This window comes from Amphiprion ocellaris, chromosome 9 (genome assembly GCF_022539595.1).
Source record: "Amphiprion ocellaris isolate individual 3 ecotype Okinawa chromosome 9, ASM2253959v1, whole genome shotgun sequence".
In the NCBI taxonomy this organism is placed as follows: domain Eukaryota; kingdom Metazoa; phylum Chordata; class Actinopteri; family Pomacentridae; genus Amphiprion; species Amphiprion ocellaris.
Window position 1 is genome coordinate 12,454,279 of NC_072774.1, and position 15,804 is coordinate 12,470,082.

At 38.6% G+C, this 15,804-nt stretch overlaps 1 protein-coding gene across 1 annotated transcript; it reads left to right on the forward strand.

Moving 5' to 3' along the window:
* Positions 1–50: 50 nt before the first annotated feature.
* LOC111578019 (protein rapunzel-like) lies at positions 51–7,101 on the forward strand. Its single transcript, XM_023284591.3, has 3 exons — positions 51–192; positions 2,757–3,253; positions 4,197–7,101. Exons 2-3 carry the CDS (start codon positions 2,760–2,762, stop codon positions 4,885–4,887), a joined length of 1,185 nt encoding a protein of 394 aa, XP_023140359.1. The 5' UTR covers positions 51–192; positions 2,757–2,759; the 3' UTR covers positions 4,888–7,101.
* The last annotated feature ends 8,703 nt before the right edge of the window (positions 7,102–15,804 follow it).

Below are 15,804 nucleotides of genomic sequence, written 5' to 3' on the forward strand. Positions count from 1 at the left end.
TCTTTACCTCTCTCCGTGTGTCTCTCTCTCTCCTTTGCAGATATTCAGTGCGCATCTCCTGTCTGGATCCTGTTTTGGACCCCTCTCTCAGAGAACCGTGGGAATTCTCCAACTTGAAGCAAAAAAAAAACAAACTTGTGTGCAGCTGTTGGAGCTCATCAGGCGTGACAGTTCAGCAGTCGTTTCACTGAGGTACAGAAAAGCGTTTTTGTCATGTCATGAATGTCTTTATCTTCCATCAGAAGGGGGAAAATGCTGTAAGGTGTGTCCAGTGCTCACAGGGGATTTGTGCGCAAAAAGGCTGCAGTTACGCATTTGTTTTGGGTGACATTCAGACATGTTGCAGTTGTAATCGTTTTATTTGGATTATTGTTGCAAATGCACTATTTCAGGATTTAAAATCCAGATGTTTACCTGATTACATTGCTTATCTGTAGATGCGTTCAGATATGAATAAAACTGAAGTGATGTGCAGATATTTGGTGGAGGAGTTGAGTGACGCAGCTTCATCCACGGACCTGCGTCTAAACGGAGATAATTCAAGTACATGAGGCTCCGAGGGAAGATGAAAGGGGATTTTTAAACACGGGCTGGCCTTGGTCTGTTCCCTGAAATGAGTCATGCGAGACTGAAGGGCACCCGTGTCATTTTCTCTTCCAACTATCTCAGGCCCCATTTTGTTTGCATGACATCATTACCTGCATTCTTGCTGGGTGTTTTTTTCCTGCAGTTCAAGGATTCATTCTGACAAGATTAACAAAATACACATTTTAAAATGCCGTTTTTGAACCTGACATCACATCTATCCTCTACCTCCTAAAAGACAAATACCAAATATTTCATTTCGATTGAGGATGCAAATATTTACATACAATACCTAGAAAAAGTAGTCACCTCCCTTTGAAGTTTTCCCCTTTTATTGCTTTTCAACATTGAAACAAATTCAATATGATTTGTTTTCTGACAAGGATTTGCAAAAGAAAAATAAAGACTTGTGCCAAACTGAAAAGAGATGAAAGATTAAAAATGCAAAATGAGTGACTGCCTAAGTTTTCCCCCACTCCTAGTCAGTATTTAGTAGAGGCACATCTGGACACTGTAATTTTAACTCATTCTTCTTTGCAAAACTGGTCAAGCTCCATCAGGTTACATGGAAATCTTCAGTGAACAGCCTTTTTCAAGTCCAGCTACAAATTCTTAGTTGGATTGAGGTTTGAATTCTGACTCATCCACTCATGTTCACCTTGTTGTCTTTAAACCATTTCTGTGTCGCTTTAGTTGTTTCCTTCACCTCGTTGTCTTGCTGGAAATCAAACTTCTCCCTTGTTGCAGTTCTCTTGCAGACTGCATCCGGTTATCCTCCAGGATTTCCCTATACTTTGCTGCATTTCTTTTTCCCTCTATCTTTACAAGTCTTCCAGGGCCTTGTGCAAAAAACATACTCAACTGATGATGCTGCCCCCACCATGCTTCATGATGGGAATGGTGTATCTGTGATGATGTAGCGCCTGGTCTGATGAGAAAAAAGCTCAATTTTGGTCCCATCAGACCAAACAATCTTCTCCAAGTTGAATTCAAGCCTCCAATATGCCTTCTAATGAATGAGCTTTTTTCAACAGTCAGTGAAGACTGTAACTCCTTCAGAGGAGTCATAAGTGTCTTGCTGGCCTCCCTCGCTCGTCTCTTTCTTGCACAGTTACTTGGTTTTTGGGAGGACCTACTCTGCACACAAATTCCGTAAATTTCAACATGACAGATTTAACTGGACTCCAAAGGCTATTCAGTGACTTGGAAATTTTCTTGTGAAAAGCCTGCCTTTTGCTTTTCGATAACCTTTTGATACAGTTGCTTGGAGTGTTCTTTTCTCTTTATGGCGTAGCCAGGAGTACTGATTCCTCAGTGACTGGACCTTCCAGATACAGGTGCCTTTCTGCTACAATCACTTGAAAAAGTTTCACTGCACTCTGATAATTTCCATTTCACAAACCGTGTCACTTCCAGCACCGACTGCCTGATCCTGTGTTGAATTAGGCCAGTTACTTCAAGCAGGGCAAATACTTAAGCGATCATTTATTTTATATTTTTAATCAGTTTTATTGCTTTGTAGAAATCTGCTTTCATTTTGACAAAAAAGAGTTTATTTTTGTAAACTCTTGTCAAAACTGAGGCCAAGGTTCAATGTTGAAAAGCAATAAAAATGGGAAACATAAATGGAGTGGATGCCTTTTATAGGCACCATAACGTATTAGGTGCTTTAATGGTCAATTTTTCCATGAAAAGTTCCTTTTTTATGAGGAACAGGTCGATAAACACATTCTAGTGCAGAACATTTTTCAGAAAATCAAGCAATCGTAACTTAAAGACCATTACAGGGTTGTTAAGCAGAGGTGAAGGATTGTAAGAGAACAGAATGAAAAAAGGCTTTTTAAAAAAACAACACAGTTTTGCTACATAAATTCATATTCTGGTTATATCCTTATGTAAAAATTTTTTTATGTAAAATAGTACATAGGTGAATGTCTTTTGGTCTCAATGAGAATTTAGACAGATGCTGCAAACTATCAGAAGATGTTCATTTTAAAGCCAATAAAGGTTGATAAATGTCTAATCTTTCCTCAATGTGATAAAAGTCCTGGATCAAAAGAGATAATTTTTCTATGAATATGATCGTGGAATAAAGATTTGACCCTGTCTATTGCACACAATTCTTCAACTGGCAGGTTTCATTTAAGCTTGTGTTCCTCTGTGTGTCCCAGAACATGAGCAGCTCTTTGGAGAGGGTTGTTGCCCAGAAGAAGGAGGCCATCGAGGCAGTGATGGACATGTTTGAGAGGGGGGCCGAGGTGTTGGCCAGCGCTGTGGGCGAGCTGTTTCCGCTGTGCGAGGCCGCCGCTCCGGTTCTGCGACTGGCCTTAGACAACGTCCAGAGCAAAGAGGTCTTCTACGTCAAAGAGCAGTTCCTAACGGTGAGGAACAAACTGGATGTGCTCTCCAGCCAACTGGATGACATCGACTGCGAGATCAAGAAGGGCAGGCTGGATTCCCAGTACTTCTCTGTCGAGGAGAACATCAGGAATCAGTTCAGAAAGTACATGGACATCCTGGATGCAAAACCGCAGTTCAAGGAGGTGAAAACGAGGCTTTTTTTGGAGCACTTTGCAAAAACCGGAGGGGAGAAGAACCTGTTTGTGCTTTATGATGCTCTGATGGGGACTAACAGCTTTGGAGAGTCAGTTTTAGAGCTGGTAGAAAGGTAAGTCTTCATATTTCAACTAGGGTTCTCCTGATTTGTGTCAAAGATCAGAATCAGGGCCGACCTAAGGCATTTCTTAAATCAGTAAGTATCGGCACAAACTGACGCCAGTGATGCAAATTCTGAAAACATTTTCTAAATCAATAATCACTGGTGTCATCATTCAATAATTCATTAATCGATTGACCACAAATTGAGCACAGTGGACATTTGTTCTGCATTGATTTTGCTAATCTTGTTGTACACTGTATAATGACAATAAAGCACATTCTATTCTATTCTACTGGAGCTTTACAACAAGATTCCTGGCCACCTACAGAACATTAAGGACCAGCTGGGATGCAGAAATGCATTTTTTTCTGCAGCGTGCAGTTTTTCAGTTGCTGAGCATTAGACTGATTTTTAAATCAGTATCAGCATACTAAATTTTGAAAAAAAATTGAACAATTTGATCACAACTGCAATGATGAAAATTTTCACTATTCGCTCTTGTACCTGTTCACTCTATCAATTTTGTGCTAAAAAGACCCTCCATGTTATGCTTAACTTAAAATTCTTTCTGCTCAACACAAATCACCCACCACTCACCCCAATTAAAAAAAAAAAGAAGTTGCACATGCAGTGTATTTTCATTTTAGTTTGAACTTTGATTGCAAAAACAAACTAGTGCTCAGCAAATTTGTTGGGTTCCCTCCAACATTGTGCTTTGACCTCTTGATGTGAGCAACACCAGAGCAAAATTGGAGCGACAGCAAACTTTAGGTCAGGTGAGGTTCCGACTTTTAAAAAAAATCTGCTTTGCACTCCATCCAAAATCCTTCGCTCACACTCGTGCCCTGTTCAGGACATGCCTAATTTCAACATACTTCTGTTTTCATTGCAGCTGCTTCTCTGTTTCTTTGGCCCACCAGATATAAACATAACAGAGTCCTCTGTTTTGCAGGTATGTGGCGAGGAACCGCCGCCTCCTGGAAGATTTCTGTGTCCGGATGAAGGAGCTCTTCTGCTTGGGTCTGATTGCTCTGCTGGGCCACTGTGCTTTAACCCAGGGCCAAGAGGAAGAACAGGACAAAATCCAAGAGTGGAGCAGCAAAATTGAAGAGGTAGAGTCCAGGATGAAGGCCACCATTGAGTCCTGTGTTGCTGCCTTCCCAGAGCAAGCGAAATTAGATGCCCAGCGCCTCCTGCAAGAAACAGATGGAGAAACCCTGCAGGATACAACTCGGCAGCTTTTGGAGTTCTTGGTGAAAAAGTTCGACTGGGTGCACTGGTCCGTGCGTCTCATCAACCACTCCGGCAGCACCTACCGCAACTGGCGAGCAGGGGAACATTTCCACCATGTGGCAGGACAGAACTGGTTCGAGGTGCTGCAGGTGAACAACATCAACCTGGTGGTGTCGTACAGCACCAAACCACAGCCGGTGCCCCGCGACTGCATCCGGCAGGCGATGGAGGGCCAGGGAAAGAAGGGAAACGCCCCAGCAGTGGTGGAGGTGCTGGAGAAGCAGCTGTGCGGGTTTGTTGTCCACGCAGTGAGTCGCCACAAGGAGTCTGCGGCTGCCTGGAGCTTTCCGGACGACTGCCATTACTGGGAGAGGCACAAGAATGTGGCTGTGTGTGTGCACTCAGAGTGAAGCTGACACATGCACCGGGTTTTTGGGTTTTACAGTAGAAAGATGCATTTTAACGGAGATGCTCTTGATTTGTGTGGCTGTGTATAACTTTATTGTAAACTGAAAATACTGAACCTCATAAACATGGGATGCTCTGATCTGATGTGCTGCACTGATTGGAGGTCTATACCATGAAGCAGGATTTAAAGTTAGCAAGGTAACTTCAAGTTTAACTGGGTTTTGTTAAATTATACATAATAATGTATTAAAATAACAATTAAAAAGTAATAATTTACGTGTTAATCGTACCATTACAAAAAATGGCCAAAACATTCCTCACTGCCTGGGAATTTAAGGTTGCACACATCACACCCTTGACATTGATAAATATGAGATTGAATGTGAGAAAAGCTTATCATATGACTCAGAACTCTGGCTGGAAAGTCAATTTAGAGAAGCAAAAAGTGCAGTATTTTTCCTCTGACACATGAATTGTAAAAGGACAAAATACTTGAGAAAATAAAATAAATGTACTCAGGTGCTTTGCATCACTGTTTTTAGTTATGTTTTCATGTCACACACTCAAGATGGACTTCCACTGGATCCATCCGCATCAGAACAGAAACGATCAGATCAGTGCATCCTATCAGAGAGAATTACTATCTGTCAGGGTGTTTCAGCTCTTTCTATAGTACATATTTGAAATACAGAGTTGCAGCCGTTTAAATATTAACCACTAAATATCTATTTGAAATTTCTGTCTCACTAACAGTTTACTTTAGATGATTTCACCTCAGCAGCATACAGTGATAATCCAGTCTCCCTTAAGAAGTGTTTTCTGCAGAGAAGGTTTCTGCTGAGGCTGCATCCACAGCGCTCTGCTCCCATTTTGTCTCTGCTCAGCAGGCTGGCCTACATAACTCTGACAGGGAGCCGAGAGGTGACTTTTTCAGGCGTGAAAAACAGGAGGCTTGGAGTTTGGCACCAGAGACGCGACAATGTGCCTTGTGTTCTAAACACAGTCCTCAATGCTGAACCGAAACCAGCGTTGACCAGTCTGTGCCTGCAATTATGTAAGGATCTGTGTTCACTGCTTCACTATTCTGGTGATAAGTGATCATTTTTGTGTTTTGCGCTTCTTAAACCAGATGTGATTAACTCTATTTCTTATGGTTTATGTATATTTCTCTGCCTTTGTTGGTGCCATTTTTTTTGTCTGTTATGAAATTGTGGTTCACGCTAAGTGTTGATATTATTTCAAACAAACTAATCTGAATTTGAATTTAAAAAGTATCAACAAATTTGAGGTATTTCTCAAGTTAAAGTATCCATTTAAAACTTGAGAGCTGAACAAGTTCACACATTGCTGATTAAAGAGCCCATATTCTGCTTTTTTGGGGTTTCTCCCTTTCATTCAGTGTTTTATTTATGTAATGGCATTTTTAAGTAAAAAGTCTGCTAAATTAAAAAGTCCACGCCAAAGGGAGTTATTTACCTCCACAAAAAAATCTGCTCTTTATTTACCCGAAACATCTCGTTTCTTACATTTCTTATCGATGTCATCATGTTACACATTTGCATAACTCCTGCCCAGCTGCTAGTTTGGTTAAAGAATAAGCAGCTTCTTCTCATTTCTTCACTGGAGCCATTTCTTCTAGAGCTACATCCCAGTTATCAGAAATATGGGGGTCACTAGCCAATGTTACTTTTCTTTTGTCGGACCAGCCGACCAATCAGAGCAGACTGGGCTTTTCAGGAGTTTGGATTTAAAAAGACAGGAGCTAAAAACGGAGCAGTTCAGACAGAGGTGCTGCAGCAATGTACAGTATGAAAAAAATAATGAACATTAAAGCATGTAAACATATTCTAGTTGACCACACAAGTATATCTTTAAACCTGGAAATATGCAGAATATGGGCTCTTTAAGTTGATAATTTCCAGCTAAACCTCCCTGTATTTCACAGTATACTGGACTTGTAAATCTGCTGTCTATAACAATAACAACAGAGGAGCCTACAGCAACTAGGAGTACAGTGAAGCCTATAGATGGAAAACTTACAAAGCACTAGAGAAAATAAACTCCACATTATAGGTTTGAACCCCTATTATACTCAACTAATTATATAAAGTAGCAAAATTGGTATTTATGCACATCAAAATGTATCACACTTCATTAAACGACATCAGCTTCAATGTTCACACCAAAGAATCTCAATAAAATCAGTGCATGATCAATGGTCGGTGTGACTTATTCTTTATGACAAATAATGACCAAAAACAAACAGCAAATGGATGTGTAAACACGTGTAATCTAATATCTGCCTCTCTTTTCTTGTCCAAATGTGATTTACGCAGCGCTGTTAGGGCCTGTGGCAGTGCAACCTCAGCAACACTGACTAATTTAATTGATATTTACACATAAGTCAGCATTTCCTGACCACAGCTCTCGTCTGATAGTCTATGAATAACCTTTGGCTGAGCTAATATCCTGCAGACGAGCCGCAAAGTGCTGGGCTTAGCAGGATCGGTCATAATGCGAGCGCTGCAGAGCGGGTGGAGACGCTCATCATTTCATATCTGAGTGGATCTGCAGGGTCTTTAGCTGCTCTGCTGTAAATCAAACCTGTCACAGTTCATCAGGCGTCATCAGTAACACACAGTCCAGTGCAGGAGGGATGAACCCAGTGGTAGGAAACGTTCCCACAACATCAGCTAACGTTAACTGCAAGTTCTAGTAATGTTTGCAAGAAAATTTTTAAATCAAAGGCTTTAAGAGTGCTTTGAGAATATCTTAATTTTCAATAATGTTCCTATAAAATTAATATAATGTTCTATCTTCAAAATTCAGGGGATGTTGTCAGGAACACAGATGATGTTCTGTAATAACAAAAGAGGAATTTTCTCAAATCAACATTCATAAAATGTTTTTCAGATGCTTTTATAAAATATTCCTATAATGTGCTATATTAGCAAAAGTGGAACATTTTACCTGAAATGTTCTGAGGATGCTGTTTAGTAACACATTATAGAACCTATAAAATGTTTGCTCAATGTTAACAAAGGATGGATGTTCTCCGTGCAAAATTCCAAAAATGTTTTTAAGATGTAAGATGGCAGAGCGTTCTTTATAAGATGTTCTTATAATGTGATAAATTAAGAAAGATTTTAAAAAAATCTTTACCTGCAATGTAATGTTTTACAGATGTTACTGAGGAACATATTATGGAACATTCTGCTATAAAACACCATCATAATGTTCTATTACAACAAAAGTTGAACAATTTGCCTGCAATGTTTTAATGATGTTTCGGGCATGTCGTTGAGGGAACACATTATAGATCCTATAAAACATTTTCACAATGATAAGAAAGGAAGGGTGTTCTCAATGCAACATTTGGAAAACATTTTCAAGATGTTATTGAGTCTTAAAATGACAGAATGATGGAACGGTGGAACATTCTCACTGCAGTGTTCTGAGAATGTTTTGCAGATGTTGTTGAGGGAACATACAGAATGTTCTTCCATAAAACATTCTCACAATGTTCCATGATTACAAAGGAAGAATGTTCCCAATGCAACATTCGGCTTTGAGGATGTTTCAGTGTCATCATCAAGCAGTTTTTAGAACATCTGTAGTTAGAGAACGGCTTGCTGACAAACATTAGTAGAACTTTCTTAGAATATTTTTGGAATAAAAAATCTAGCTGGGTAGTTGTGGCCCTCCTGCACTGTTAAAAAAACAAAGGCTCTGTGTGTTAAAATGCTGCAAGATTTCCTCATTCAATATGGATGTGACGGTTCTAAAAATAGCCTCAAACCAAAAACTCTTTACACTCGCCATCATTGTTTCATCACAAAAAAACAAAACAATGGAAAATGTGTCCTCGCTGCACCTGCTACACACAAAACCTTCTTATTCTTAGAATAGGCAGACGGGTGACTAATATGTTTTACCACCTTTGAAGTATCTGCGCTTTAATCCTGCACTGAAAACACAGAAAACATGGAGCAGACAGACGGATGGGTGTGCCAGACTGCAGATCAAACACACAACAGAACCAGTCTCACAATCAACACAATGACACGAATCACACTGATGCTTCACCTGCTGCTCACCTCTGACGATATATCTGCAGCTATGTTTGATTTAAACAAACCTCACCACTATTTTTGAACCCAGAGAGGCGGTTGTTCATTTTAACATCATGACCAGGAGTGTTCAGTGTTTGGATCTGCCTCCACTGCAAGCCAGAGGATTCATTAGTGGTTGTGTGGGCTTTGCCTAGGTAACAGCTATTGATCCAGGAGGCTCTTCTCCTGCATAAAAGGCTCTGGCTGTGTTAACCCGTCAATCCTGACTGTCATTATGGGAAGCATCTGTTTACTGACAGCCGCTGCATCAAGCTGCAGCAGTCAGACTTGCACTGTTTATGCGGTTGAAGGAAGGTTAAAGTAAAGGTTTTCAGGGTGAAAGAGTCAAATCTGGTCAGGAAATGGTACCAGTGGAGGTCTGCAGACAGAGGGCGCTATCAACATACAGAAATATTAGAGAATCACAGTCAGTCTGCTGCTGATGCATTTTTAGGCATTTTCTCAAGAGGAGGATTTAAAAACAAGGCTGCTTTTTAAAAACTAAAGCATGCATTTTAATTTTGAAATATTCATTGTGTAATATCTACATACAGAGAAAGAGCAAGCAGTAGCTGTACGCTCTAAAAAAGCGTCTTCAATTACAATTTCTTCAGTAGTTTATAGCTTTTTTCCCAAGATGATGATAAATTAAATTTTTGAGGCAAGTTACAGCTGCTTGAATTTAGTTTTAAATCAACTAACGCGGATATTTGAATTACACGCAATACTGTAGACAAATAAAAAGGTTTAGCTAAATCAGTAATTAATTATTTTTTTAAAAAATCTTGCAACCATACAATTAATTAAGAGTAGATATTAAGATTTACTTTACTTTAATTAACTGTAAAATTCCTGAGTTAAATGTTCTGCTCATCGAAAATTCGACCGCATATCAAATCAACTAAGAGCCAGCAACTATTTTTTGTTCCCTAAAATTTATTAATAATTGCAATAAATAATCTCAGTATTGATCCTCGGCACAATCATATAGACCTACAATCTTAATTTCTAATGCAATTATGTTCAACCAACAAACTGCAGTGAATTTGGGGAATTAGATTTTCCTCCATAATCAGATTTAGTCAAAATTACTTAACGATTTTTAGCATAAAAGCAAGTTCCTAAGTTTATTATTCTTAAAAATTAAGCATATCTATCTAGTGTCTTGCATCTAAGTTGATTTATTTTGAATATTGTTCAGTACGTAGGGAATAGAGCTTGAAATCCTGACTTAAAGGTGAAGAATAACGTTATCAAGCATATTTTATCCAAAGTTATCTCAACTTGAACTTAGTTTAATTTACTGACATTTGAGTTACACACAACATTCAGTTGATGCAACATCATCAAAGTAATTTTGGCAACTTAAAAGGTTTAACTACATCAGTAAGTTAGTTTTTTTGGTCTTGCATCCCTCGATTAACTCTCCAGAGTGCATATGGAGCCTACTGGGGATTGATTTTTGACATTTACTGGAAAATTTATAGGAAGCAGTTACAGATGTTTCCGTTTCTCTGCTGGTACGTAATAAAGGGAGTTTTATTTTAACAAAGGAAACATGACATTAAAAGGACAAATCCATTCTGTTGCAATTCTGGAAATGATTACATCCCAAGAAAAAGACAGTCAGTTTACAATCCCTCCCCAACAAAGACGCTCCCCTGCATCTCCCTCCTGTCCATCCAGCTGAATCTCCTCAGATAGCAGCCAATATCAATATTTCATAAACAAATGAAAGAGTGGATGGAGGCGAGCATCAGAGTGACCCTGGAGGGGGGAGTCGATCAATGGGAGGATATCTCTGTCTGCCAATCCTGGCCTGCGCACCATAATGCTATTACCCATCAGTCCGAGTGGACCATCGACCAGCCTGCTGCTCTGTGAGTGGACTAATCCAATAAAAAGCACTAAAACATTTGTTCAGTGACACACTGGCTGCAGGTTTGAGCCCAGAACTGACTACTGACAGGTTTGTAATCTTACCTGCTTGGAGATTCTGAAAGTTTCAGACATTCAGTGAAGTAAAATGCAGCATCAGAATTGTTTTTAATGTGATAAATGTCTGTGGTGACATGGTGAAAATACTCAGATAAGGTCAAAATTAACTATCACAATGACAAATTTTGATTTACAATGAATCCATATTTAGCCATTGGCTATATTTGTTCTGAAAATGACATAAACAAGTGACAAAAATGCAGTTAGTCACTGTGTTAGAAATGTGAATGATTTCTATGTTTTGTTTACTCAAAATCTAATGTCCAAAATTGCTGAAAAACTGCTCAAACACGAGAAATAGAATAACCACAAAGAGCCACAAAACAACCAAAAAGAGCCACAACACAACCAAAAAGAGCCACAACACAACTAAAAAGAGCTACAAAACAACCACAAAGAGATACAAAACAACCAAAAAGAGCCACAACACAATGGTGAAATAAATCAAGAATCCAAAACTTCCATGGGTGTGAACAATTTTGGCCTTAACTGTACTTATAAGGTCAAAAATCTGGACATAATTGTTGTAACTCAGTCTGCCGGTTGAGGGCCAGTGATGATCAGGCAGCTTTGTCAAATGTACAGTCAAAAATCAATTTTGGATCAAAAGTTGGAGTCTTCAAAAAGTTCTCAAAAAAGAGTCTTCAGAGTCTGATGCAAATGATGTTACAGAGACTGTAAGAACAAACATGAACAAAATCTCGAGATTTTAACTGACTACACAAAGCGTTACATCTTTTATACCGATGCAAACTTCTCGTAAACACTTCTGTTCCGTTCTGGAAGGCCGCAAACCATCGTATTAAGACCCAATCATGATGTATATGACATAATCGTATCAAAAGTTAAACCATGTCCTCTTCTTTATTTCTGCCAGGTTGGCATTATTTCTGCTTAGCTCAGCATGACCTTGGTTTCAACTCACGAGTGCAGACGACGAGAGGACATACACTTCCGGTCTAATGCTTTATATGGGCTTCATGGGCTTCCGTTGGGTTGCCGCTTTCCACAGGATTATTCAGTGTATTCATAACTTCAACTGACATGCTAGGTCTTCCTAGTCTTATCATCGTTTGTACTAGAATCTGATTTACACATCCTATTCATCTAATTTTATCATCTGTCCAATCTTTAAATGCCACAACATAATGTTAGCAGTTGACTGAACCAAAGGGCAGAGACAAACTGCTTTATCAACAACTGATAGCACGCAAGTGATAAGAATTAAAATCCGCATCCTCATAACTAAGACCACATATGGGTGATTTTTTTTCCCCTCCAGCACAATTTTTTATCTATCTTTTGACAAGTGTACAATTTAATTAACATGTGGTGTTAGTTACTGTGTCTTGAGAGCAGCTAATCATGTAGAAATATTACCGTTGTCGACTCAGTTCCTTTGCAACTGTTAGCCACAATTAGCTTCTGTGCAGTTTAGCTAGTGAACGTTAGCTGAGCTACTGAGATGTCATTTCAGGGAATACTTGTGAGTCAAAGGAGGACTGAATAATGTTGAGGTGATTGAGTTTTACCTTCAGAAATGCCGCGAGCTGTTCTCAGCCATCAAGGCCTTCCCATGTTGCTGCCTGCGCTTCACTTCTCAGGTAAATGTGAACAAAATGACACTTCGTTCTGCTGGTCTTACAGACTGTGTAGAGCAGCAGCCTTTATGTAGCGCTGCAAGATGGCTGACTCCGTTAATTATCCAATCAGGGCTTCATATGTGAAAGGATGCTGCACCCCCAAACAGAAACATTTCAGACTAAAGCTTGCAACAACATGGTATGTGCGTTCCAAAATCAACAAAACCAAACTGTATAGTATGGCAGAGAAATTGTAGATACTGCATGGTGCAATCTTTGTGAGGGCAGCTGCAGTATGAACAGAAAAAAAAAAGAAAGAAAAATTCCACGAAGACACTAACAAAAACTGGCATCAAAGGTACCACAAACACGATGTTAAAAAATTATGGAAAACTGTAACATTCAAAACCTGTAAAAAGTAAAAATAATGATAATTTTAAAAAGACAGCTGAAGTAAATACAATATCAAAATCACATTTTATCCAAATACATTCATTTAATTAAATCAGAAAACAAAAATTAAATACAATAGAGTGTATATTTTATAGTTGCACATTGTAAAAGATCAAATTACCATTGGTAAAAATAAAGATTGTTAATACAGTCGACATTATTTACAGTTTTGGTAATTTTTTTAACAGTCATCTTGTAAATAATTTTTTTCCTGTGAATTCAGCAGATGTTGATGTAACAAAATGGGGAAAAAATCTGTGAAATAAGAGCTAAAAAATTATTTGTCATTTATTTTATTATTCTCTTTTTTTCAAATTACGGCAAATCCATTTGGAAAATAATTATATATTTAGCTGATTTAAAAACAGTCAAACAGTGCAATTTTACAGTCCAACATTGTAAAAAAAGAAGTAGAGATTTTTAATGCTCTATATTTACAATTTCAGTACTTTAACCAAATGGGGAAAATCTGTAAAATACTAGTAAATTGTTTTAGAAAATTAAAAAAAAAACAAAAAAAACAAAAAACATTATTTTTTACAATGTATAGTTAAATACTGTAGATACATCAAAGAAACCTGAAGGCGGTGGATTAATGTTTACTTTTACTTAAGTGGAATTTTTCATGCAGAACTTTGACTTGTAATGGAATGGTGTAACTTCTACTGTTAGTCAAGGGTCTGAGTACTTCTTCCACCCCTGTGTGAAGGTGAATATAACATATAGAAAAGTTCACACTTCAACTTTAAACATCTTCCTGCTGTGTACATGTGTGTGCGTGCGACTGCATCTGGGGAATCCATCAGTCAGCAAAGTCTCCAAGTGTAGATCCACTGGCTGGTAAACACGTGTCGAAGCCATCTGCAGCGCCTCAGGATTTCCTCCATGTTTTCCAGAACTCTCTGATGCCATCACTTCCCTCTTCATGGCCCCACGTTGTTTCTTTCAGACCCCCACAGTGCTGCTGTAGTCTGAACTCCTCTGCTCAGTTTACTCTGTCCGTCATGTGCAGCAGGTCATCGGCCCTGAAAGCAGCCCAGAATCTCAGAAAATTAATCCTCATTCTTGTTCTCTCCTGACCTTTACATACCTCGTTCTCTGTGTTGCTGCCATCTGTTGCTCCTCATTTGCAGTCTGCAGCTCCCCAGCTGGACTCTTCTTGTTCCAGAACTGTTTTGTGAAGTTTTCTTTTAGTTGCCAGAACGTTCTTCTAAAAGGTGGAGGAACTAAAGTTGTTCAACAACAACTTCATATATTTACACCCCAATGTTCTCAAAATTGACTGATCCACTGAGAACGTTCTTCCTGTGTTATCATGAAACATTGTGGGAACATTTCTTAGATTCTTTAATATGCTCCACTGACAACGTCCACAAACACCAGGATGTTCCACTTTTGTTAATCAACAAAATTACAGAAATGTCATATAAAAACTGTCATCTGAGGTTTTGATAACATTTTGAAGATGTTTTTTTGAATGTTGCCTTGTTGTCATTGTGGAAATGTTTTCTAGAAGAATGTTCTGTATTATGTTCCCTCAATAAAAAGGCAAAATATTTGACCTTTAATAGATCACATTACGGGAACGTCATGAAATGCTCTGTATAAAAATAACATTTAAAAATTCTCTGTAAATTCTGTCACCTGAGACCACAGTAACATCTGAAAACCTTTTTTGAATGCTGGCTTGAGGACGTTTTTTCTTTGCTGTCACGGAACATTGTGAGAATGTTATACAGAAGAACATTCTATGTGTTCCCTCAACAACATCTCCAAAACATCGTCAGAACATTGCAGGAAAAATGTTCTAACTTTGTTAAAATGTCGCAGTACAAGAATGTTTTTTTTTTTTTAATTTAAAAAAAATCATTACATGCCATGATAACATCTGAGAAACATTTTTTTGAACATTAGTTTGAGAACTTGCTTCCTGTGTTATCATGGAACATTGTTAGAATGTTTAATAGAAGAACGTTCTATAATACGTTTCCCTCAACAACATCCCCAAAACATCAACAGAACATTGCAGGCAGAATGTTCCACAAAAGCATTTTATGAAAAAGCATCTGAGGCTTCAATAACATCTGGAAAACATTTCTTTGAATGTTGGTTTGAGAATGTTTCTTTTTTGTTATCATACAACATAATCTCTTCCTGATAACATCCTCTGAATGTTGACATTAGAACATTATATAAACTTTATCAGAACATTATTGGACATGAAAATACTCTTCAGGTGTTCTTTGAAAGTTTAACTAAAATGTTTTCCTTAACAAAACTATTAGAACTCGGAGGTAATAGCTAACATTGTGGGAACGTTCCCTGCCAGTTGGATCTTTAAATGCCTGCCTGTCTCCTCTCAGCTGATTATTCTTTATTTAACAGGCAGAATAAAAGCCTCCTGACTCCTCAGTGTTCTGCAAAAGAAAGAAAAACGCTTATTACAGCAATCAGGTAAGCATCGCTTGGATTATGCTTTAATACAGTGACTGAAAGCCGGAATGCTTTGTTTGCTGAAAAGAAAGTTTGACAAGAAGAAAATCCACTTTCTTTGATGAAACTGGTAAGAGTCTGCTGTGTGAGTCTGACTGTGCAACGAGGTCATAAGGGGGGAGGTGGAGCTGTGCATGATGGTCCCAAGAGAGTGGGAGGTAAATGAGGAAAAGCGTGAGAAAGAGGAAATGAAAGAGAGTAGAACGAGGAAACGCCTCGTCACAGGGAGCCCTCGGTGGGCTGATCGAGCTCAAATCCTCATGAGAACATCAACAAACAC

Excerpts from the sequence above, each read along its gene's own strand:
- LOC111578019 (XM_023284591.3), top strand. The coding sequence starts at position 2,760 with ATGAGCAGCTCTTTGGAGAGGGTTGTTGCCCAGAAGAAGGAGGCCATC. Across the intron at positions 3,254-4,196 it reads GTTTTAGAGCTGGTAGAAAG|GTATGTGGCGAGGAACCGCC; the intron begins GTAAGTCTTCAT and ends TCTGTTTTGCAG.